Here is a 22879-nt window from a genome sequence, read left to right on the forward strand (position 1 = left end):
CCACTGTTATTGATGAGGTAAATGAGGAGGGGGCAAAACAGGGCCCCACGTAGTGCTGGGAAATAGAGAGAGCGAGGGAGGGAGGATAGTGGAAGGACAAGCTGGACAAAGAGAGGGACAAGCCAGGCAAGGAAGGAGAAAAGAAAAGGAAAAAAAAAGGGGGGACGGGATGGAGGTGAGGGAAGAGGAGCGCCAGATGTTGGAACAGGACATTCACTTGCAATGAGGGAACATTCAAAGACGGCTCCTTTAGATTGAAGAAAAGAGAGAAAAATGTACAACAAGTTCCAAGACGGAGTCATGCTGCTGCTTTTGTGGTGTCTTCCGCTTGAAGTCCCCAAAAGGCAAAGAGACAAGAAATGGGCTTCCAAAGTCACTCCAGAGCAGTCCAAAAGGGCTTTTGTCTCCCGTGGGATTCAACTGGAGCAGCCAGACACTGAAGGACTTTTGAGGAGGATGCCGCCGCTGGTTGAAGATGCTTGTTGAAAGATTCCGTTTGAAGGACAAAGAGGAAACGGCTTCTCAACTTTTCTTTCTCGACCTCCTTCCATCTCCGACTCAATTCGGCCAAGAATGAGAACGGCCCAGATTGGAATTTGTTCATCCCGGGAGAGCCTTGGGCCACAGGTGGCGGGCGCAACTTGATTGGAAAAAACTTTGCATCATTTGCACTTGAGCGTCTCCGATCACGCTTCCCACGGCGACCATCGAGCGAGCCGGAGCGGGAGTGCTGCAGCATGGGACTCAGCTGCTTCAAGTCCTGGAAACATGACAGAGCAGGCCTCAAAGGTGACATGCACACAGTCCCTCCAGATCATGTGTGTGTGTGTGTGTGTGTGTGTGTGCGTGAGGTGAAATGATGACTCAGGCAGGGATTTGAGCATTCTGAATTTGACTTTGAAGAGGGGAATGAGCGAGGCATGTCGAGTGTGTGTGTGTGAGAATATATATACAAAGCATATATACATCCTTTTGGTTCCATGTTCAATATAAAGTTCTACCTGAACCATATGCTACATAAACAATATTGAACTGTACAACTAGTTTGATGTATTTTCTTTATTTTACTCTGCTGCCTGATGCCAGATCAGTACTGCCACCTGGATAAATATATATATATATATATTTGATGAAGTATCTCAAGTAGCAACTCCTAGTAAATGAACACCATCTGGACAATAATTGATATGACCTCCTGTCCGCTCTGCCGTTGGAGAAAAAGATCTCACTCACGTCATGTTGACTGGCCGCACCGCCTGAGATGGGACTCGTCCCTTTAGCGTCCAAACAGTAAAAAGCACCTTTGGATGGCTGTGTGTGTGTGTGTGTGTGTGCGCGCGCAGGAAACAGAGACGTGTTGGCCAGCCCGGGCTCGTATTTCTTCCTGTCCAACAGCGCCGGCCAAGGGGACGAGTGGCTGAAAAGCCTCAATAAAGGAGTCTGGATCCCCTTCACAGGTAAACAAACGGAGTGAGTGAGTGAGTGAGTGAGTGAGTGAGTGAGTGAGTGAGTGAGTGAGTGAGCGAGCGAGCGAGCGAGCGAGCATCTTGGGATGCTTGTTTATCAACTCCAACTTGAGTCCCGCTTAGGTGTCTTTGGTCAGCGTCTGGAGGAGACGGTGCTGTACGAGCGGCGTTACGGCGTTTGCTCGGTTCCCCTGGTGGTGGAGCAGTGCGTGGCCTTTATACGAGCGCGGGGCCTCCGGGAGGTGGGCTTGTTTCGCCAACCGGGACGGGCCAGCTCGGTGAGGGAGCTGCAGGAGGCCTTTGACGCCGGGGAAAGGCCCTCCTTCGACAGGTAAGCCTCCAAACTTCCAGCCAGCCGATTGATTGATCGCTTCAGTGAGGAAACTTGATGCGTTTGCAGTAACACAGATGTCCACACGGTGGCATCACTGCTGAAGCTCTACTTGCGGCAGCTGCCTGAGCCTTTGGTTCCTTTCGGTCACTACCGGGACTTTCTCCTCAGTGGTCAAAAGCTTTCGAGTGACCGCACACAGGTGATGGATGCGCTACTCCAAAACAAGAAAAGGAAATAGCAAGAAATGGAATGTGGAAGGTAAAACACGATAATCCTCTTTGCGCTATCGCAGGGCTTGGAGGAGTTGAGGAGTCTTCTTCAGGAGCTGCCGGTGGCCAATTTCAACCTTCTTCAGTTTATATGCCAGTAAGAGCTCCTGCAAAAAGATCCAAAATGTCTGCAAGGTGCCATGATGACTCACTCATTGCTTTCTAGGTTCCTCAACGAGGTGCAGAGTCACTCAAAAGGGAACAAGATGAGCTGCCAGAACTTGGCCACGGTCTTTGGGCCCAACATTCTCCGAGCTAAGGCGGAGGACCCGCAAAGCATCATGGGAGGTGGACAGCAACTCAAAAGGCTCATGCGCTTGCTTCGGTTAGAATGTCAGAAAGAGCTTTGAAGGATTGTGTTCCAGGTGCAGCACTCGTCCAGGTGCTGATGTCGGAGTTGATCAGGGAGCACCGGTCCCTGTTTTCCAGAGTCTCCGTAGCAGGTCCCGCGCATACAGCCAGAGGATTTCACGCGTCGCCCGGTCCTCTCAGACGAGCGCGTCTGCACCAAGCCCCCTGCCTTCGCCAGATGTCGCTGCCACTTCTTGCCGAGCCATGCCGGGAGTCGGGACAGAGTACCAGGTACCTTCTGGATTTCTGACTGTCAAACCAATTGAAAGCCAGAGGTGGCAAAATGACTCCAGTTGATTGACAACAGAGCCCAACGCTAAAAACGACGCAAAAGACTCATTTTGTACAATAGTGATGTCATCGAGCTCTCACTCAATCAAGAGTCCAACTGTGCTTGTTATTTGGACGAAGAAAGTCATAGAAAGTACAGATACCTGTTTCACTTGCTCGTGCAGCTCAATCCCTTTGTCGTCGGAGGTGACCTCAAACCACGAGAGCTTCCTGGGCCATCGCTACACCTCATCGCATCCGGAAAACTGCTTCTTCCCGCTACCTCCCTCGAGTCAGCTCCTTCAGAATCACACTGAGGAGAGAACAAGAGATCAACAGCAGCACTTAACCAGTTGCGGATCATCCCCTGCAAATGTTCGCAGCGATGCAAAGCCGACATTTGCGCCCATGGACTGGATGGAGGTCTGGACCGCTCTGGGAGAGGCAGGCGACACAGGTGGCAAAAATCTGCACTTGATGGATGTAAAAAAACAAACAAACAAACAAACCTCTGCTAATACTGTTCCGACACCTTTACTTGGTCGTTAGAAGTACCGTTTTTCAAATGGAGAGTGAAAATAAAAAGTCAGAGAAAATAATACTCAAGTCAAGTACTGATACTTCAAAATGTTAAATCCACTCACCTCATATTTGTACTTGGTTATTTTCCACCACCAGCAGCAGCAGCAGCAGCAGCAGCAGCAGGGGGCTACCTGTGGAGTTCAAGTGCCACTCAGATGGCAGTCGCTAAAGTTGAGGGCCCCGAAGTGGCCAGCGGGGGCAGCAGTGAGGCGCAGGAAGACAGCACGCCATCCCATTATGACAACTTGGACAGAGCGTCTTCCAGTCAGACATTGGACGACATTGCAGGTGAGCATTTGGACCCAAACAGCGAGGGAAACTCTGGCCAAGAATCAGAGGAGGCGTGGCAGACAGTGGGCGACTCCTCGTCGTGGTCCTCCTGCGAGATTATACCTCTGGACGAGAGCCAATATCCTGCAGGTCGGGGTAGTCCAGTCTTGACGTCCCCCTCACGTCAAGCTGCAGATGACAAACATCTTGACGGTGACACAGACAGTGACCATAACGGAAGACGCCTGAACACCCCGACATCCGGGTCCATCCTCAGCCCCATCAGCACCGGGAGCTCAGAGGTGTTCCTACCGTCCGGTCCTCCGGAACCTCAGTCGCAGCCTGACGATGCTCAGTCTCTCCTCGGCCAACTTCGACAGCAAATGGCCCAGCAGAGGTCCGAGTACCAGTCCAGGATACACAGGTTAAAAACAAACACGCGTCGCTGCTGGCTGGGCTCAATGCTCTTTTCCATCATGTATCAATTACAAGTGCAAATAATTGATATTGGTGCACTCACTCACTCACTCACTCACTCACTCACTCACTCACTCACTCACTCACTCACTCACTCACTCACTCACTCACTCACTCACTCACTCACTCACTCACTCACTCACTCACTCACTCACTCACTCACCACAGGTTGGAGCGCTGCAATGACGCCCTCGAGCGGCAGGTGGCAGCACTGCGTGACCGCCTGGAGCGGCAGAGGCGCAGTCAGAGCGCGGCGGCGGTCAGGATCCGCCAGGCTGAGCGGGCCAGGGCGGCTGCGGACCACCGCAACGCCACACTGCAGGCGGACATGGAGCTGTTTTTCCGGACACGCGGAAAGATCAGAACACGGGAACGGGGGGATGAGGGAAAGAGAGAACGACGCATCTTAAAGAGTCTGTGAGGACGGAGGGAAAGATGAAGAATTAGTTATGATGGACTTACAGCTTCTATATTTGGAAACAACACACAGCAAGTCTGCGTTCATTTGCATGAGTGAGAAAAAAAACCCGAGTTCCTTTATTTGTTGACGCAATATTAAAGGGGCACCAATGTCAAAAGCACAATCGTTGTTTTTGTGCGTAGTGCGTTCACAACTCAACCAACCAAACTCTCACTTCAACATCATATTTTGATAGGAAAGACATAATGTGCTTTTTGGGTGATGTGACATTTATTCCGTAAGAAATAATCACTAGACACTATCAGTCACGAGTCACGACAAACAGAAAGGACACAATTCATTGCATTTAGAGGAGGGAGGGAGGGAGGGAGGGAAGGGGGGGGGGGGGGGGGGAGGGAGGGAGGTTGGGGTGACCAACATACGGCACGTGGGTCAAACAGTATATACAGCTATACTTTTTTTTCTTCCTGGCCTGCCTGTTGATGAACGGGAAAAACAACAGCAACTTCATTGCATCTCTAGTGTCTACGATACTTGCTTGTGATATTCGCTCATTTGTTGAAGGGTTGAGTATAGTTCGGTTTTAATTCAGTACAACACTTATGCAAATGACGCATACAATATGAGTGTCAGTTGGTGAAACTGGCATCAGTAACTTTTTTTCTTTTTCCTTCAAACTTTCCAAGGAGTGTTTTATTCATCTGACCCACTAAGGCCCGCAGAGAAGTCGGCCATCATTTAGCACGGACCAAAAATACTCTCAACTTCTTTTACCGCCAGCGACAACAAAGTAACAGTGACAGCACGAGCTTCTAATAAAAGTGCAACGACTAAAACAAGGAAAGTGCAACTAAAGGGGAAAAGGAAGCTTGACAAGCATTTGAAGTGTAGCTACGATCAAGTGGTGTTTTTTCAACTTGGAAAACCAACGGTAAACTCACGTTTCTACTATCATTAAAACATAACAAAATAATAAGCGGCAAGGATGGGGGGAAAAAAAAAAAAAAAAAAAGGACTAAAAGTGGATTATTGGAGCACGAGAGCACCTTTTTGAGACTTTAGTCTAATCCATCAAAGAATTTTGGGCAATTATTAAGCAGAGTAGGATGTTAAGATAAAGTGCAATTAAAGGATCATTTTCAGAGGATCTCACCAACATTTCACATGTGACAGTTGGCGGAGGTTGAAATACTTACAGCTCTATGCATATGGTTTGATATAGCAGAATGGGCTTTCAAATCAAATAAAAAAGCAAAATACGACACGTGTTATTTTGAACTAAATGTTAATTCATAAAACACTATCATTTTAAAAATCAAATTTTACATCCAAAATCAAATGCTCATCACGCCTAGGGCAAATCTCATTTCGTAACAAGCGTCGAAGTTGTTCATTGTGATCCACTTTGACAGACTGACCTATGAAATGCCACAAGATGCTCACTGGTATCAATCACTCTGCCAACGCCTGCCTTCCTGCTCCAAAGAGGACACTTTGCTCTATTTGGATTCCATTCTGTGTGAAAATGCTACAAACAAACATTGATTATGTTCTGAAGTCGCACCGTACATGGGAGCTGCCATTTTGAGAGCTGAAAATGGGAGACCGTGTGACCTCATCAGAGTGGTCGCGGGACGGGCTGCGGCGGCGTCTAGAAGCCGGAGGGCGTAAGGATGTTCATGTCGCGCGGCTTGAGCTTGTGCGGGCGGGCGCCCTGCCGCCGCCCCTCCGCCGTCGGGATCTCCATCTTGGGCAGGGCGGCGGCCCTCTGGGCGTCGGGGCCGTCGGCCAACCGGGTGGCCGCCTGCGACTTCATGACCTCCGCGGCGCTGGGCTTGTGGATGCCGCGGTAAGCCTGAAGCGCAAAGCCTGCTGGGTGGGTTCAAAAAAGACAGACAAAAGAAAGACAGCAGGGTAAACTCACATGTGAGCCAAACCAGCCACTGCCCAACCCTTGGAACAGAGGCCGGCGAGCCGCATGCTGCTTCACCAAGTCTCAAGCCAATGACTTTGTGATGGCACGGAGCAGCCAATTCAGGAAGCATTCAACAAATCAAGACATAAAGTACCCTACCCAAAGTCATGCATGCGGCGGGCGGCAAAACAAGGGCTTGGACGTCTTCTCAGCACGCCAAGTCTCGCTCCCCCATTGAGCTGTGTTAAAAGTCATCCCGCGTCTGTTTTTATACAGGGCCATCCAAAATGGCCACCGAGCGGTCTGAAGGTCGTCCTTTCACTCATTAACCTGAAGCTCCTCTTTTCTTTTGCTTACCAAATACATGAGCCTGGCCTGATAAACGGGAGATTGTGCCTTGCGACCTTGGTCGACAGGGCACGCGCTGCCTCACTCACCGTGTCCGATGGCGGCTGTGCGAATGCTCGCCACTAGTGGCCAAGGCTTTTTTTTACAATAACACCAAACATCCTGGAGCCAATGCGTCATCCATAAAGCCTACATTTACGCAAACGTGTTTACCTGGCGCGATGGGATCGGTGCCCAGATCGGAAGTGGACTTGTGCACCGGCGGCCGTGGCCCAAACACGCCCCAGCGCTCCAGCACGCCGCCGCCGCCTCCTACCAGATCCACACTGCTGTTGGAGGAGCTGACGCTGACGTCCGAACTGGTGCTGCTGAACCAGGTCCTGGACACGAGACAACAACAAACAAAAGCAGGGCTGGTTACATAACAGCCCGCTTGGGACAGGCAGGCGGGGGATGTTTATTGGGGCAAACCTGCGCTGTTGTTTTGGGGAGGTGTGCGGCGTGGTGGATGGTGTGGACTGGGCCGACGAGTTCTGGCGCTCTTCTCGAGCCTCCATGCTCTGAATCTGCATTTTCTACACCACAACAAAAGAATATGGGGGAAAAAAAAAAAAACATCCTTACAATAGAATTCAGGTTCTAATACTCTAAGCATGACAACGACAGATTAGGGCTAGAACAATAACAAAAAATACAAAAAAAGTGGTGAGGATAAAAGAAATAACTTTAAACAGGAACCAAATCTTGATAATAAAGACAAAGCAATAAAGTGCCATTCATATTCATTTGACAAAGGAGTATTGCGGCTCCTACTACATAAGAATGCTATCAAAGCCGTAAGAAAAACGCTTTTGAGAAAAATAAGTATTTTACATGGATTAGGATCAGACTGTTTAACTTTGGCTTAAACCTAGAAGTCAGTTCACAGTGGTGCTAATCAATATTTGATTGAGGGGGGGAGCGTGTACGCGTGTGCGCTACCTGGAAGGATTCAGGCATGCGGTGATGGTGTCTCGTCTCCTCTGCCGTCAGGCCTTTGTGCGGAGTGTAACTGGTGTCGGTTAGGCCCGCCTTCTCTTCAAACTTGTACATGCTGTCGTGGGACTGCTCTGTGGATAGAAACACGGGACGAATGCAAAAGGCCTGACATTTAAGTACAACGCGGGCGGGCGGGCGGGGGTCGTTGCCTTCCTTACTGGTGATGAGAGAGTTGAGGATGAGGGAGGAAGCCTTGGTCTTCACTACACCCGCGGACCTGGACGAGGCGCTGTCCAACACCTTCGATTGACCAACCGCAACGCCTTCATCCTCCTGGTGGCCAAGCCCAAGGAATGAATTGCGCGGGCCTCATGCGCCATTTTTACGCAGCAGATCCATGTGAATTCTCTAGCTTAAGCTATTTCATTTTAGCAATGGTCCAAACTGTAAAATCTTGTGAGCGGAAGGAAGGGCGTAGCATAGAAGGGTTCGGAGTTTGTGTCCCACCTCCGCCAGGTGGTTGAACTTCCTCTCGGGCACGACGGGGCGCCTCCACAGGTTGGTGATGTTGATGTCGTGCGGGGGCGTGGACATCGGCGCCTCCAGGTTGTCGTCGTAGCTGAGCGCCCGGCGGGTCATGCCGATGGGGAGCTTCATTCCGCCCATCCCGGAACCTTCCAGAGCTGCCGAGGCAATACCGTTGCCGCGTCGAGCCCTTGTTTCGTAAACACCCGATCATTGCTGTTTTCAACTCACCTGGTAAGTCACCCGAGCCAGACATGGTTTCCGTACTATTAAGAGTAAAGATTGAGCAGTAACTGTGGGGACAGAAGAGGTAACAATGAGACTTACAATGCAGGCATTCACAAGAAATTGTAAACTTGTGCGCGGTACAAAAACGGCATTCTAACCTGCGATTAGAGTGACAGCGGCGAGCAGAAGATGGAAATGGATGGGCTCATTGCATCCGGCCGGTTATGCTTAAAAGTGCTGTGGACAGGGCTGATGGAGAAGCTGAGGTTGCATCAGGTCAGATGTGACACAAATCCTCTAGCGGTGCATTATGGAAAACGGAGCCAGGCCGAAGGAGGGTTAGGGTTAGGGTTGGGGTTGGGCACATACAGGAATCCAGTCAACAACATAGCATTTGTTCAATGACCGTGACCAACAATATTCGACGGTTTAGGTACATGTCATTGACGAATTGAAGAGTGGTGGCTCAAACGCCAGATTCGAGATGATTGAAAGGACATTTGAATCATTATTGACATGAAAATATGGTGGCATCGTTCAACTATTACATTTCTGAACGCAGTTTGGTTCCGCAGATTGCGGAACCCACTGATGCTGAAGGACAACCAGATGCGACACAACTGGCGACCAAACAATTCTAGAAGCGATTCTTCTGTCTCACCAAGGCGAAAACGTCGAGGCGTGTGGCTATAGTTTCCGATATGAACCTCCAACGATGAATGGGCAGTTGGCTGGGAAGTTCATCATTTGCTCGTCGGCCATTATGCTGATTTGTGAAAAGATTTCCGGGATCGAATTGCGACGTCACTCCTCATCTCGCGAGACTTTGTGGTTCTTGTTTTGGAGTCAAGTTGGAGTTGACTGCTTGCGGCTGAAACAAGTTCGACGTCGTTTAGCATTGTTTTCCTTTCTACTGACTTGTTTTGTGCAACCACGTCCGAATCCTTTTTATTTTCAGGTGACGCGTACTGCACCCGTGGCTCATTGACAGGATGACGTCATACTGTCGAAAATGGCCCGTTGACATTCATGAGCTGAGCGGTGGGCGTTTCCATGGCGACCAGCCGACAAGAATTATGACTTCGTGCCTAGTAAACAACGCGAAAAGCTGCTTGAGCATTTATTACAAATTTTCCTTGTAGCCTACTACTACCACACTTTTCTTTCTCACTAGTGAGACAGTTCAGCACAATCGAATGATTGACGATTTTTCAAGACTGTAGGACACACGAGTGAGTGGGATAATGTTGGAAAACATGCTACTAGGGAGGCAAAACTGCACACTAGTTGACATCTGCGTAGTAGTTAAGATTGTACAACATTAGTATTAGTCAAGCTGAGCCCCTTAAAGTATGATTGAATAAATGCTGAAGGGCTTGTTGAAACTTTCTCTCGGTTCCGCCCACCTCCACAGTCGACATTTGCATGCCAAGCAACAGCACCTCCCAAGCCCGCGTTGCTAGCTTCTCCCCCCCCCCCCCCCAGATCGACTCCACTAACCGGACTTTCCTCCCAAGTGCTGCCTGTAGAGAAGGAAGTAACATCGGAGGACTCACCTCTCCTCTCTGGGGGAAAAAAAACAAAGAGCACCAGCGGAGCAGCTTGTTTTGAACAACTTTTTTCCCTTCTAACATCTTCATTTTTGCCCGTGTCTCCGCAACGATGTCCGTCCAGAGCCAGAAGACCACCACGTCCACCTCCACCTACCGGACCATGAACGTGGCCTCACCCGAGCCGTTGAGCGGCGGTACGTTGCTGTCCACGACCGCCCGCTCGGCGTCCCCGCTTCAGTACGCCGTCAACGGCGGCAACTACAACACGCTGCGCTACCTGGTGCCGATGCAGCCGACCGTGCAACAGCAGTCCTACGTGCTGGTGCAGCAGCCCACCGTCATGCAGCAGATGATGTCGCCCGTCTACCTGCAGGGCGTCCCCCGCATGAGCGTCAGCAGCAGCCTGGACTCGGAGCTCCTGTTTCAGCAGAACACGGTGAGAACACTAGCTCCATTGCTCGCGCGCTCCGTGGACACGGCACGCACCTTCTTCACTCCAGTGCCAATTTCTAGAAACGAGTTGAAGTGAACAAGGAAAGTATCGAGAGCATTGATGACATGTTTGGTCTTTACTACTTGCACAACTTTGGGCTACTGGTAGTAAATGGATTATGACTAGTGAGGCAAAACGGGACGAGTTAACATTTGTTACTAGTAGGATCATTTTAGCATGCAGTCAGTCACAATTGTCCTGCCAGTGTGCAGAAAGGTCATACCGAAGTGGGGAAAACAAAACCCCCGTAGCAAGACGCTTGAAATTGTCACTTCGGGGTTTCCACTGTTGCATTAAGCAACCACATGTGATGATGATGATGATGTGTCTTCATTTAGCAACAGGCGTGTGCATTGTGAGCAGAGCGTATCATCATTTGGAACAATGTCTTGTGTCATTTGCATTGCGCTATTTGGCTGGATCATCATATTCCAGCTCCTCCTTTGCATGCTTGGAAAAGGCGACCGTTTTGTTTGCAAGTATTTTTGGGCAATATGCATGATGCAACAGTGTGTGCATGTGTCGGCCGACGTATGACTGCATCTTAACGCCCGGCCGGCCGGCCGGCCCTGACTTCTCGCAGCCTATCGTGAGCGATCGTTTGTCATCATGATACGAGTGAGTCGTGCTTGTTTCACCCACTGAAGGGAATTGGAATGAAACAAATAACGACCGACATCCGTCACGTGCTTCCGATCGGGCCGGTTGTCGAGCGGGAGTTGGTCGAAGGTGGGAAATGACAACTCCAAACCAAAACGGCCGACTTCCTGTTCAATTTGGTTACTTGAGATTTTTCCGTGTCCTGGTTTGATCGGATTTTGCATTGCTCAGTGAAACCGATGCCGATTGGTCTATCTCGGCCTTTACGGTCCTCCTGATACAATGAAGGTCCTGCGCATGCTCTCAGAGTAACTTGACTAACCTTTTTTAAAAATAACACTTCCACTTGCCATGCTTTGGTTTCACTCTCCCGTTCTCGATAGGGATTTCCCCTGGCTCCTCTTTTATTTCCAACCACACTCATTTGTTCTCCTGTTTTGAGTAACTCCGGTCGGAATTGTCAGAAAGCGAGCGAGCGAGCGAGCCACCCGGCTGGCAAGGTGGCACGCCCTGAACTCGCAGTAAAACAGACTCCCCCATGTTTGATTGCAGTGGTCATAGGTCATATGAAGCAGTGCACTTCATTATCTTACGCAACACATACATTCTAAAACAAAACTATGTCCCCCAAAAAGTTCCAACCAAATATTTTTGGGATGTAAATATTCAGATAGAAAGGAGTTGCTGCATTTATGGAGCTGAAACCCCCCCCCCCCCCCAAAAAAAAACTAAAGCAGAGAAATTTCCCAATTAAAATGTACAATAGGGAATAAGCATGGTGATTCAAAGTGTACAAACAACTGGGGCTTTTTGTGAAAAACATCTGTCAGCAATGTCGTTTTCTGGAAAGACAAGTTCCTATTGTGTTTTTTTTAAAGAGGCGTTGGGCTCACTCAGACAATAGCACACAGACATAGCATAGGGCAGCTACTTTGTTACATTAGTGACGCCAACCTGCCAGGTGAGATTGGAAAGCGATGGTGCTAGGCTAGGGGCGTAGTAAAATGGAATCAGAAAGGTGCTTGAGGTCAATGACATTCTTTAGCTTGTTGTGCAGCCACTCAGTGCTTACGTAACCAAGTGTGGATGTCAGCAGCAAGGACTGCTGTTTGACTTGAGAGAGGCACCTAAAAGACTGATTGCAATCTTTTTCAAAGAGATACTTTCATACGTTGAATTCAGTTCATGATTTGATGACAATATTTGTAAAAATAGTTGCACAGATACTTTACCAAACATGTCATGAAATGAATGATTTCATTCCGTTCTAATTTGACATAGGGCTCTTTTGTCACCAAATAGGGCATCAAACTCATGTTCCACTGCTCCCGTTGATAAGTTTAACAAAAGCGTCAGCTTTTGCAAGCAGGGTGGCCGATCTAGCCCAAAAACACCAGACGGACATTCCTTCCGCATGTTCCTCAAACAGGAGTACAAAGATGCATTCTTGGGGCGGGTTAAAGGACTCCTCCGGCTGGCACAGCTTTCTATGAACACAGCTCCTTCTTCCTCTCGTCTCAGAGCGTGAGCAGGAACTTGTCCTCAGGCTTCAGCCTATCCTCCAGCCCCCGCAAGGCCCCCGCAAGGCCCCCGCAAGGCCCCCGGGCAAGGCCCCCGCAAGGCCCCGGGCAAGGCCCCCGCAAGACCCCCGCAAGACCCCCGAGCCCAGTGTGGACGAGGAAGAGGAGGCAAGGCACACACAAACACACCAGTTTTGGCTTCCCCACCCGTCCCTCCGTCCGTAATGGAAGAAAATCTCCGGGAAGCAGCCGTCTGTCTGTCTGTCTGTCTGTCTGTCTGTCTGTCTGTCTGTCTGTCTGTCTGTCCGTCTGGCAGGAGCACAAATATGTGTCCTTTGAAAGCTTTTGCCCTCTGTTTGGAGCTTGAGAATGAAACAAATGAAAGTGTTGCTATGAGGAAAGATCACATTCTCCCTCAGCATAGGAGCTTAAACCTGTCGCAGCAGGTTGCGCTCGGAGTTGAATTACTTCTGCCCAACGGACGACTTATTACTTGGTGCCAAAAATCATTATATCACCAATTTGGAGGAGGACTGCATCTTCTAAAAATAATAAGCGATTTTTTTTTATACCGTATTCTGTATTTTATTGCAATAAAGTACAATTATCTTGATAGTGTGTAAAGAACTACACGGAATAGTTTGATAAAAAGACGTATCGAAAGGATCTCTCCAGCTAAGGCAATTGAGGACAGATGCTCATTTGCGAGCTCCTTTTTTAAAAGGAGTTCATTTGGTTATACAAGCTTATCGTGTTAGTGTGTGCAAATATGTGATTGTGCCTTGTCTGGGACAAGGTTAGCTTATTAGCAAAGTTGAAGCACGTACTCATGTTTGGCTCTCTGAACTCAAAGGTCACATTTCAATATGCTGTCTTAGTTTTGTTACTGACAGGAAGACGGAGGAGGAAGCGGAGGGAGTGTGCAAGTGTGTGCGTGCGTGCGGGCGGGCGGACACACCCATCGGCTCAAAACAGACATTAGCTTGCGTTAATAGCTCATAGCGTGTCTGACAAAGCACTCAAGGGTGTGTGTGCGTCTACAAAGGCGTGTCCGGCCGGGGCCACCTCCCTCCCACACGTTTTTGCAGTGGGTGGGTGCATTCCGTGGAATGTCAACCTGCAGCGTCACGCATAGGACGGGCGTGGCCACAGTGCTTTACGGTATAGACGCTCCTTTAGTGACTTTTTCTCGGAAGCACCTGAGAGGATTTGCCATGACGCTGCCAAAGCGTTGACATGATCCAAAATGAAATCCGTCAACATTTCCGCTTCCTATAACAAAGGTTATTGACCCACCAGCGATGGTTGTTCTTATTAGTTATAATTGAAGATGTGTGTGAAATGTGAATGGCACCGATGGCAATGTGGTGTAGTCAGTGTGTGATGCAGCGGCTCCCTCCTGGAGCGTAACCCAAGAAGAGGCTGTTATCAAGCAAGATTGATCAGTTGACCTCACCGACCGACATTGCGACCTCTGTTGCTCCCATTTCTTCAAATGCCCAAATAGAGCTAAACACCGCCTTCAAATTCATGCCTCAGCGTGAATGTCGTTCAAATAGTTCAACTTGCTAGCATCATATGCGGTCGAGTTAATTACTACCATTTTTCAATATGAGCTCGGCCTTGTCTTTGGAATTTGGCATCTGCCGCTTATCTGCAAATTGAAAAGCCAACCACTTTCTTCGATTGCGCAACAATCGACAGCCAACTCTGTCCCAGTTTAGGGATGTACTTAATTTACATTTGGGAAAAGAATGGGGAGTATTTTAAGTGTCACAAATGTAGTGTCGTACGAGGAAATGAAGTTTGAGGCTTAGGAAATTTGAAGCGCTGATTTTAGGCTGTCAAGATGGAAACGATGGAGAGTACCCGACCGGCTCACTTTTTGTGCAGGCATGACCGGCATGCGCTGACACATCTATGTGAACCCTCACGCTTGTTGGAACTTTAATTGACACAAGTGTCTTAGTCGACACGTCGAATGGCCACATTTCTGTGCTTGTGCAGATGATTCCTTGAGGCGGAAAAAAATCTCATCACGTAAACAAATTGAAGATGGGCACAACACCAGGAAGGCTTTTGTTTTTGTCACCGACATGCTGGTTTGCCATCTTCTTGCGGAATCTGGCAGAGCGACTCTGCGGGTATTTATGAAGCCATGACAAAAGTGTCAGCTCACAAAAGCCTGAGTGACGAGTTCTTGATATTTACGGAGGGAGAGTGAAGTTGCATGGCATGACTGCAGATAACGGCTTATGCAACATTGAGTCGGACTCCAGATAAGGAAAAACGCCGTGCTTAACCTTGTGTTGGAGAGATCTTTGAAAAATGCCTCACACACTTTTTCAACACATCCAAAGTTCGCGTTTGTTTTTGTTTCCTATTGTTTTTGTAGTGACAACATTAGTGAAAAACAATGTCATGTCTGACCAACGGGGATTTGTTTGGGTGGCCGATACCGTTCTGATTTTTGGCGGGAAAACATTCCCATGACCCATCAATCGGCAGATTCGTTTAAAAAAAAAAAGAAGAGGAATAAAATCCCTTTTTGGGGTCCCTCAATGCTTATAGCAATAAAGATGTGAATTACAGGGTGAACATTGGACTGTTTTACGATGCGTTGTCTTATATTTGTTGAACTTTGCATCTGAATCAGACGAACTCTGACCATGTTTTGGGGTGGGAGCGTTTGAACGTCATCATTTGTTTGTTACATTTTGTTAACGAGCAATTTGAACAAATCGTTGATTTTTCTCCCATTAAAAAGGATCGTATTGGCCGATCAATCCATCGGAACGGACACGGCCGTACGGTTAAGTCACAAACGTGAACCGTGATCTCTATTGTGACACTAACGTCCTCCATCTAAGAGATCCATCGACGCTGTGCTTCCAGGAGGAGGAGGACGAGGAGGCGGTGGAAGTGGAGGAGGTGGAGATCGTCAACATCGTACAGCAGAAGCCGCCGCCGCCGGCCATCGAGAAGATCTCCCGCACGGAGGTGAAGACGGGCCTGAACGAGGCCACCAAGATGGACACGCGCTACTTTGCCGCCTTACTGGCCGACGTCTACAGGAAGAACTGCGACATCCACTCCTGCATCTCCGAGCACGTGTCCAAGATCCGAGGACAGTGAGTGGGCCGCTGACATACGCACCGTGCCGTCTTATCGCACCAAAAATGGAATAACGGTTTACGTTCTCCCTTTTGCGTGACAGGAAAGTGGATCTGGGTGTTGACCAGGTGCGTTGGCACTCATTTTGTTTGACTCCAAAACACAATCTCAATAACAAGCTGTGTGTTTAGGTGGAAGATGTTGAGTCCCTGCTCCCGAAAGGAGCCACGGAACTGACCAAACAGCAAATCCGTTACCTGCTGCAGGTGGGTTATTCGCAATCGCAAGCTGAGAGCTCAGCGTGGAGCAAATTGTCAACAACTTTGTGCGCACGGGTGTAGACTCGCCTAACTGCGGATAAGAGCATGCGTCTGCTGCTGTCCACCTTCAGCAGCCTGAGAGAAGAGCTCCTGCACATGTCCGATGACTTGCGGGTAAGACTTTGTATTGACCACACCTCAAGGAAATTGCCCTGAAATGCGTTACTGTGCCTTTCAGCGTCTGGAGGGCGAGAAGGAGGCGCTGGAGCGAGATCTGGCCTTCAAAGTGGATCAGGGTCGCCAGTACGACAGTCTCTTGGAAGCGGTTCGTGAAAACAACAGACAGCTTCAGGTAAGAAAGAGCCCGGAGACCACCCGACCTTCGAACCTTTTTCAAATGATTCTCCCCATCTTGCACTCCCAGGTGTCTCTGAAGGAGAGCACCACCTCCCAGCGTGCCTTGGAGAGCCAGCTGATGAGCGCCCGCAACACCGACGCCAGCCGCGACTTCCGAATGAAAGAGCTGGAGGGACGCATCAGAGCTCTGGAGAAGGAGAACGAGATGCTCCGACAGAAGGTAGACCCCCCCCGCCTCAACTTCCTCGTTTTAGTCTGAAGGTATTTGACCGTATGCCCCTTGCCACATTGCAGCAATTAGGCCAATCCAACAGCAGCACACTCCACATCAAGACCGAGGAGCTGTCGCGGCAGTTCAACGAGCAGCTCGGCACCATGAAACAGGAGAAGGACCAAGAGATCCTGCGGCTGCGGGTGGGTGAATTTGCCTCTTACGGACCAGCATTTAATAGTGTTGATGTTGTAGAGTCACCAACCTAAATGTTCAACCAAACCATATCATTTCATCCGACCCAAGTCTGCTAGCTTAATGCTAAGTGATCAAACAAAACGCCATAGACAGGGCAGGGCGCCAAAGGGAACGCTCATCCATTTTCCGTCCCTTTTTAGACTCAGATTACGAGGCTCCAGACAGAGATCACCACCGAGAGAACGTCGTCCGCCTCGGAGAAGACCCTCCAGTTGAAGATCTCGGAGCTGCTCGCCATGCTGGATCAGCGACAGACCACCATCACCAGACAGGAGGAGGTCTGTAACATCACACGATGTACCAGCTATCGGTATCAGTTATGATTTGGTCTGGCCGAGAATAACTGGTGAAAAGTCCTGATTCCAGTTTACCGCTGACCCGGTCACAATCTCTCCTGTAGGAAATCCAAAGGCTGATGATGGAGAGAAACAAAAAAGACAGCTCCCAAACCACCAAGACTATCATCACCAAACGGTACGCTGCACAAAAACCAGCTACGATCACTCTTTATTCGGGTCATTTATGGTCTTTTCCGTCACTGCAGGTACAGGAACCAGTACCCCATCCTGGGCCTGCTGAGTGACGACTACCATATCAACTCGACCTCGCCGATCAGTGAAGACAAGACCATCGTCATTGAGAGATCCGGAGAGGTTATCCGACGGGTATGTCACAGAACCGGCCGGGCAGGAGGGGTACTGGAGCATTAGCAACATACTGTAGTTGTTCTTGTCAAGTGAGTTGATCTAGGCTCTCACTGTGGTGCAGTTTTTCACTGATGGTGGTTGCGTCTGGAATGTATTTTCCCTAACAAAGACTGCGGAGACACTTTCCAGACCAACCGTTGAAACATCAACCCAGAGATCAAATTCACTGTGTCTCCAATGAAGTTGCGCCTCTTGGTGGCCAAAAAGTGCTACAGCGTGTAACTATCCGTACACTCTTTGATAAAGACACACACACACACTGCTTTTGTTTGTCCCAACAGGAATGAGGGCACAAGAACAACACGGCAGCTCATCCAGCCCACTCCATGGATTCCGAAGAATAGCTTATACGCAGAAATGGATTTCATGTCTTATTTTTACACTAATCCGACAGTTCCGAAAACGTTTTTTTCTTTTTTGCATTGACCAATAATGGGCATACGATGCCTAGCTTTTGCAGTAACTCATTGATCATTTCCCCGCAAAGTCAGGTAAATTTGTCACTGTAAATATTTAAATATATATATTTGTGAGACGGTTTAGAGAAATGGGGAGGGAGCTCTGCGGTTTATTTGGTTTATTGAAGTTGATTTGATCATGTTTATTTGAGGGTGGTATGAAGGGGAGAGGTGCATGGATGTAGGCGCTTTATGGTTAGGGAGTTTTAAGATGGGATTTTAAAGCACAACATGATGTCAACTGGTATTTGTTTTGCGCTTCTAGTGTAGTGAACGCTTTTTGTCCACTGGAAGATGTCCTACAGCTTGATTAGCATGGGACGCTAACACATTAGCAATAAAACAGCCTTACTAAAACCTTACGTGTGACTACTCATTCCTACTTTGTGCGACCTTTCCAAAATGCACTGGGTTTGCTCACTAAGTGAAGGCTTAGGATTTGGAACAGTATATCCGATAGCGAGCTAGCAATAGCTTAACTAGCATATCATCATAGTAGTGTCGCCTGCAAGTAACCCCATCAGAAGGCGCTAAAAACTACTAGCATATAGACTTTAGCAACTTTTGACCTCTAGAGAGGTGTAAAAAACAAAACAAAAAAAACAGGGTTGCACTGTAGTAATTTAGACAGCAGGTGGCGTTATTTGCTCTTCGGCAATCGATTGGGAATGAGGTCACGGCAGCTCTGTAGGGCTCGTTGGCTGCCCCATCGACTGCTTGTCACAACACCCGACCTTCTCCTACAAATGAAAGCCGTCCCAACCGACTTGGAAACGTGTACAAGAGAAAGCGACGTGTGAGGGATCGGCGTGTGAAGTGAAGCTCTGTCGTGTCGAGCTTCATCGGGATCCTTCTCCACCCTGGTCGCACACGTTCCTGGACTCAATCGATTATGCGAGCCGTTCGACGGTATGTAGGCCTCGTGAATTAATGATAAGGCATGACAGGGAAAGGGGGCGGGGGGGAAGCAATTGCTTACAAACAAAAATCAGCCGTGAGCTGGCACAAAAAGATCAAACTGCACAATGTGAAGTTTGTCCCACTATACACTATACAGATGAACTCACACTCCTTTCTTCTGTGCGTGTCCCGTGTAAATTCCCTCTGAGGGGCCCGGGGGGAATTTTAGTGCGATGGAGGCAGGCAGGAAGAATGACTGCATTGTCCACATCAAAAGCGTTATTAGCCATAATCAATGTGCCCCCCCCCCCCGCTAGACCCGACACACACGCCCCTCTAATCAGATCAATAGGCTTTATTGGCATAGATTGGGAGCTACGATATTGACATTGGAGGGTAAAAGGGATGTGAACTCCGAATTCGAATGATGAATACAGTGGTTGATAAAGACGGACCGGCCTGCTTTGGCATTATGGTGTCATTTACATTCGACCCATTCAAAATAGAGAAGCGGTGAAAATGCATCGGCCCTTTTCTGTTGAATTGAACACGATTTTTGTGTACCACATTTAATGTGGAATTGGGTGTATTCTGTATGTTTGGCGCTTAATTTGATTGTATACATTGTCATCTCTCCAAAGTGATGTCAGAATCATAGCATGATTAAGGCTTGGCACTGTGGCGGCCAGCGCAGACATCAATGATGTCACACTTTCATACAAAATGACAACTTGTTGCCGTTAATTCCCTTTGATGATCTGTGTTTGTGCAAGGCTGCTTCCGTTTCATTTCTTCGAATGTTTGTACACGCAAGCTGGTCAAAATGCTTTGCACGTGAAGAGCGCTGCGGACAAGGATGGACGTCTCCCCGGGCGAAGCCGCCTACTGCCTGTGCCCGGGAGCCAGGCTTCACTCGCCGTTGGCCGGCTACAAGGTGCTCTCCGTTATGGGCGAGGGAACTTTTGGCAAAGTGGCCAAATGTCGCAAGACGGACACCAACAAGACGGTGAGTGGCGGTGAAAATGATCAGGAACCAGGGAAACTTTGCCGTGCAGGCTAGGTTTGAGGTTCGAGCGCAACACATTCGAGTGTCCCAGAAGCAGCGTAACGAAAATCAACTTTGGGAACCGTTACTCCAATGTCTGCAGATTGAGGCGCTACAGAAAATCCCAAATGAAATGGAAAACTACACGAGTCACCTGGTCCAGTGGATGAGCACTTTCAGCTACATGGGCTACATTTGCCTGGAATTTGAATTCTTGGATAAGAGTTTATTTGACTTCATGAAGGAGCGACATTTTGAGCCCCTCCAAGTCAAAGAGATCCAACCCATTGTCCACCAGGTAGACCGATCAAAGTCATCGACTTCGGTTTGACGCACGACATCGCGGACGCCAGACCGGGCTCGTATATTCAGAGTCGCCCCTACCGGTGCTTAACTGGTCGTTTCCTAGATTTGTGCAGTGGTTTCCAAAGGAACCGGCGGCTTGACCTCGGTGACCCTCTCTCAGTTCTCCGGAGATCTTGGTGGGCGCGCCGTACAACGAGGCAATCGACGTTTGGTCCATGGGCTGCGTGACGGCTTTTCTGTACACGGGTACGCTGATTTTCCCCGGCGAGAATGACTACGAAATGGTAAATAGCCATCTGGGCTCCAATTGTGCGATCACTACTTTGTTATACCAAATTGGTAATCACGACGGTTAGGGTCATGTAAAACGGGGTTACGGTTGGAAGGTTACCGTACGGTTAGTTTCGAGGGTTTAGTGAAACTATTGTGTGGTATCCAGTGGAGTTTCCTCGAATAACCCCATGTTTTCCTTTAAAGTCAAAGGTTTCCATGGCAACTCTGTTGTGTTCAGATCACGTACATCACAGAGACTCAAGGAGCTTTTCCAGACAACCTTCTGGTCTCTGAACCTTTTTTCCACCAGGAAAGTGAAACCAGTCTTTGGAGCCTTAAGGTCACTGCAGAATCCAGGCAGTCGTGGCTGCAAGACCAAGCGCTTGGAACAGAAGAAAACCACAGCAGTTAGTCTTCCCAAAAAGCAAAAGAGGGCAGATGCAGGATGTCAGCCCAGGTAGGCTCCACTAAAAGGATCAGCATCTAACCCCGACCCCTAACTTTGTGACGATGGCTTTCCAAAATCAGTTTCATGTCCGACCACCTCTACGGGAGACGTCCGTCAGACTCCGTACAACCGGTCCGACCTCGGTCCAAGGTCTCCAAGAATTCAAGTCATCATCTGGACGTTCACGTGGCATCGGAAACGCAATCAAGGGCGTGGCTCAGGAAGGACACGAAAAGGCTTCAGGAACTGGAACAGGAAGGAAAGGCTATCGCAAGCGCAAGCAACCACAACCCCTAAAAGCACTTAGACTCTGAAATGGAATCAGAGGAGCGAGTGGTTCGGGAACAGGACGAGAACAGCGTCTCAACTCTAACCGCCTTGACCCTAACCACAGCTGAACCTAGACCTAATCTCGGAGGGGAACCCACCCCATAATCCTAAATCCTACCGGAATGAAATCTGGGCTGTGGATTCAGGGATCGGAAGAAAAAGATACCAAACTACCATGCTTGACCCGTGCATCCACTAACCCTAACTTGCCCCCGCTTTTTCCCCCAAAATAAAAACATGGATTGGAGCTGATTGGAAGCACACGGTCTATCTGGTGTTCCTCACTTCTATATATTTGTATGCATAAAGTCTGAAAACAGATTTCAAAATAAAGACCAATCCTCCACATACTGTGATCGTGTCTGTATTTCCACACCCGTCATCCTTCCTGACGAGCGAGGCAAGAGTGTGCCGGCCACTGATGCACTGGCGCTCATTAATAAAACTTTTATTCTTAGTCAGGAAATGCATTCGAGCTCCGGTGGCTGGAGCTCCTCTCAGACACAGGAAATGGCCGCTTGGCCAACGGCCAATGGTGCTATTTCAACGGGGGAAGGGGGGGGGTGGGGGGGGGCTCATCCGGAGCCAATCAAGCCAGGCCTGGTCACTTAATGGATCAGTGTCTCGACTCATCCTCGCAGCCACATATCAGCGGCAATTAGAGGGCGCGCGGGTGTGACCGGAGCAGCAGCTGGCAAAGCGAGCCACGGGTGGGCTGGGGGTGTGGACGCTGCAAGGGACGTTCAAATGCGCTGGAATTCATTTCAGAAGTCAAAACATAAAGCTGCTCAATCTACAGTCCACAAACGCAATATTAATCACAATGCCGTATCTTTATTTTGACTCAATTTCCCCTTTCAAACCAAATGAAAAAAATCTCTCAACCTGCCTGTTCTCACTCAAATAGGAGACTCCTTGTACAGCGTCACTATGAGAAAATAAAAAGGTTTCCAACAAGAGGCCGAGCGTGCTCGCTTCAAGTAGTTTTTCGCCACATTTGTTTACAATACACCTGACACATAAAGTAGGACAATTAAAACATAATTAGTGTTACACAAGTGCTAATTGCTAAGTGCTAATATGTCAGGTAAAACACAACAGATGAGTTAACGGAAACTAGAACAGTTCCATAACATGTTACAAACGACTGCTCCTTCCTTCATACACAGAGCAGCAAAATTTGCAACAATAGCGAGCAAAGGCTCAGCGCTAACTGCACAAACTGATTTGGACTCGACTAGTCATTGTCGCAAGTCGTTTGGTGTGCATGATGGCCACTTGAGTGCACGTGCACGGAGCGGCTCGGATTCAGTGACGGGTGAGGGTGGGGGTCGAGAGGGAGGAGTGTGAGTGCCTTTGCATGAGAGAGAGAGCACCACAGAACGTACCAGTCCTCACTACCATTCATCTCCAGAGAAGAGACGCGGACGCTACAACAGGGGCGGGGGGAAAGAGAGTTCTTTGCAAACAATTTGTGCCTGCCTGCCTGCCTGCCATCTCTCCACTTGGATGCACTTTCTTAAGTCGTAAGTCCATCTCCGACCTGCCAGCATCCTCGGAAGGCTGACGTGCCAAAGAAGAAGAAGGCGGCGGTGGTGGTGGTGGGGGAGGA

The 22879-nt window shown here is 48.9% G+C and overlaps 3 protein-coding genes and 2 long non-coding RNA genes across 10 annotated transcripts; 4 read left to right on the forward strand and 1 right to left on the reverse strand.

Moving 5' to 3' along the window:
• The first annotated feature begins 737 nt into the window (after nt 1-737).
• Nucleotides 738-4780, forward strand: LOC119133846 (rho GTPase-activating protein 24-like). The gene is made up of 10 exons (XM_037270033.1): nt 738-789; nt 1344-1457; nt 1590-1797; nt 1867-1999; nt 2093-2166; nt 2236-2357; nt 2435-2651; nt 2876-3147; nt 3381-3966; nt 4188-4780. The coding sequence occupies exons 1-10, from the start codon at nt 738-740 to the stop codon at nt 4438-4440; spliced, it is 2031 nt and encodes a 676-aa protein (XP_037125928.1). The 3' UTR covers nt 4441-4780.
• Nucleotides 2672-10053, reverse strand: LOC119133842 (putative monooxygenase p33MONOX). Of its 6 annotated transcripts, XR_005100201.1 has the most exons (13): nt 9096-9331; nt 8593-8731; nt 8438-8499; nt 8189-8364; nt 7900-8014; nt 7685-7812; nt 7175-7278; nt 6917-7083; nt 5637-6312; nt 4183-4434; nt 3335-3987; nt 2855-2990; nt 2672-2736 (listed from the first exon to the last, which is right to left on the reverse strand). XR_005100201.1 is itself a non-coding variant. In XM_037270031.1 (9 exons), exons 3-9 carry the CDS (start codon nt 8460-8462, stop codon nt 6092-6094), a joined length of 933 nt encoding a protein of 310 aa, XP_037125926.1. In that variant the 5' UTR covers nt 8463-8499; nt 8593-8731; nt 9096-9333; the 3' UTR covers nt 5515-6091. The 6 variants fall into 6 exon arrangements, 4 of the variants coding, with proteins under 4 accessions (XP_037125926.1, XP_037125924.1, XP_037125925.1 ...); XR_005100202.1 differs by lacking the exons at nt 2672-2736; nt 2855-2990; nt 3335-3987; nt 4183-4434 and having other exon boundaries at nt 5515-5671; nt 5859-6312; XM_037270031.1 differs by lacking the exons at nt 2672-2736; nt 2855-2990; nt 3335-3987; nt 4183-4434 and having other exon boundaries at nt 5515-6309; nt 9096-9333.
• A 3-nt stretch (nt 10054-10056) lies between these two features.
• pof1b (POF1B actin binding protein) lies at nt 10057-18327 on the forward strand. The gene is made up of 12 exons (XM_037270011.1): nt 10057-10423; nt 15496-15731; nt 15818-15842; nt 15906-15980; nt 16056-16148; nt 16213-16326; nt 16399-16551; nt 16626-16745; nt 16941-17078; nt 17201-17274; nt 17345-17465; nt 17789-18327. The coding sequence occupies exons 1-12, from the start codon at nt 10097-10099 to the stop codon at nt 17792-17794; spliced, it is 1482 nt and encodes a 493-aa protein (XP_037125906.1). The 5' UTR covers nt 10057-10096; the 3' UTR covers nt 17795-18327.
• A 1882-nt stretch (nt 18328-20209) lies between these two features.
• LOC119133872 lies at nt 20210-20782 on the forward strand. Its single transcript, XR_005100210.1, has 2 exons — nt 20210-20296; nt 20377-20782. It is a non-coding gene; the product is annotated as an uncharacterized LOC119133872 (long non-coding RNA).
• Nucleotides 20783-20832: 50 nt separating this feature from the next.
• LOC119133871 lies at nt 20833-21612 on the forward strand. Its single transcript, XR_005100209.1, has 2 exons — nt 20833-20946; nt 21018-21612. It is a non-coding gene; the product is annotated as an uncharacterized LOC119133871 (long non-coding RNA).
• Nucleotides 21613-22879: the final 1267 nt, after the last annotated feature.

Source organism: Syngnathus acus, chromosome 14 (assembly GCF_901709675.1).
Source record: "Syngnathus acus chromosome 14, fSynAcu1.2, whole genome shotgun sequence".
In the NCBI taxonomy this organism is placed as follows: domain Eukaryota; kingdom Metazoa; phylum Chordata; class Actinopteri; order Syngnathiformes; family Syngnathidae; genus Syngnathus; species Syngnathus acus.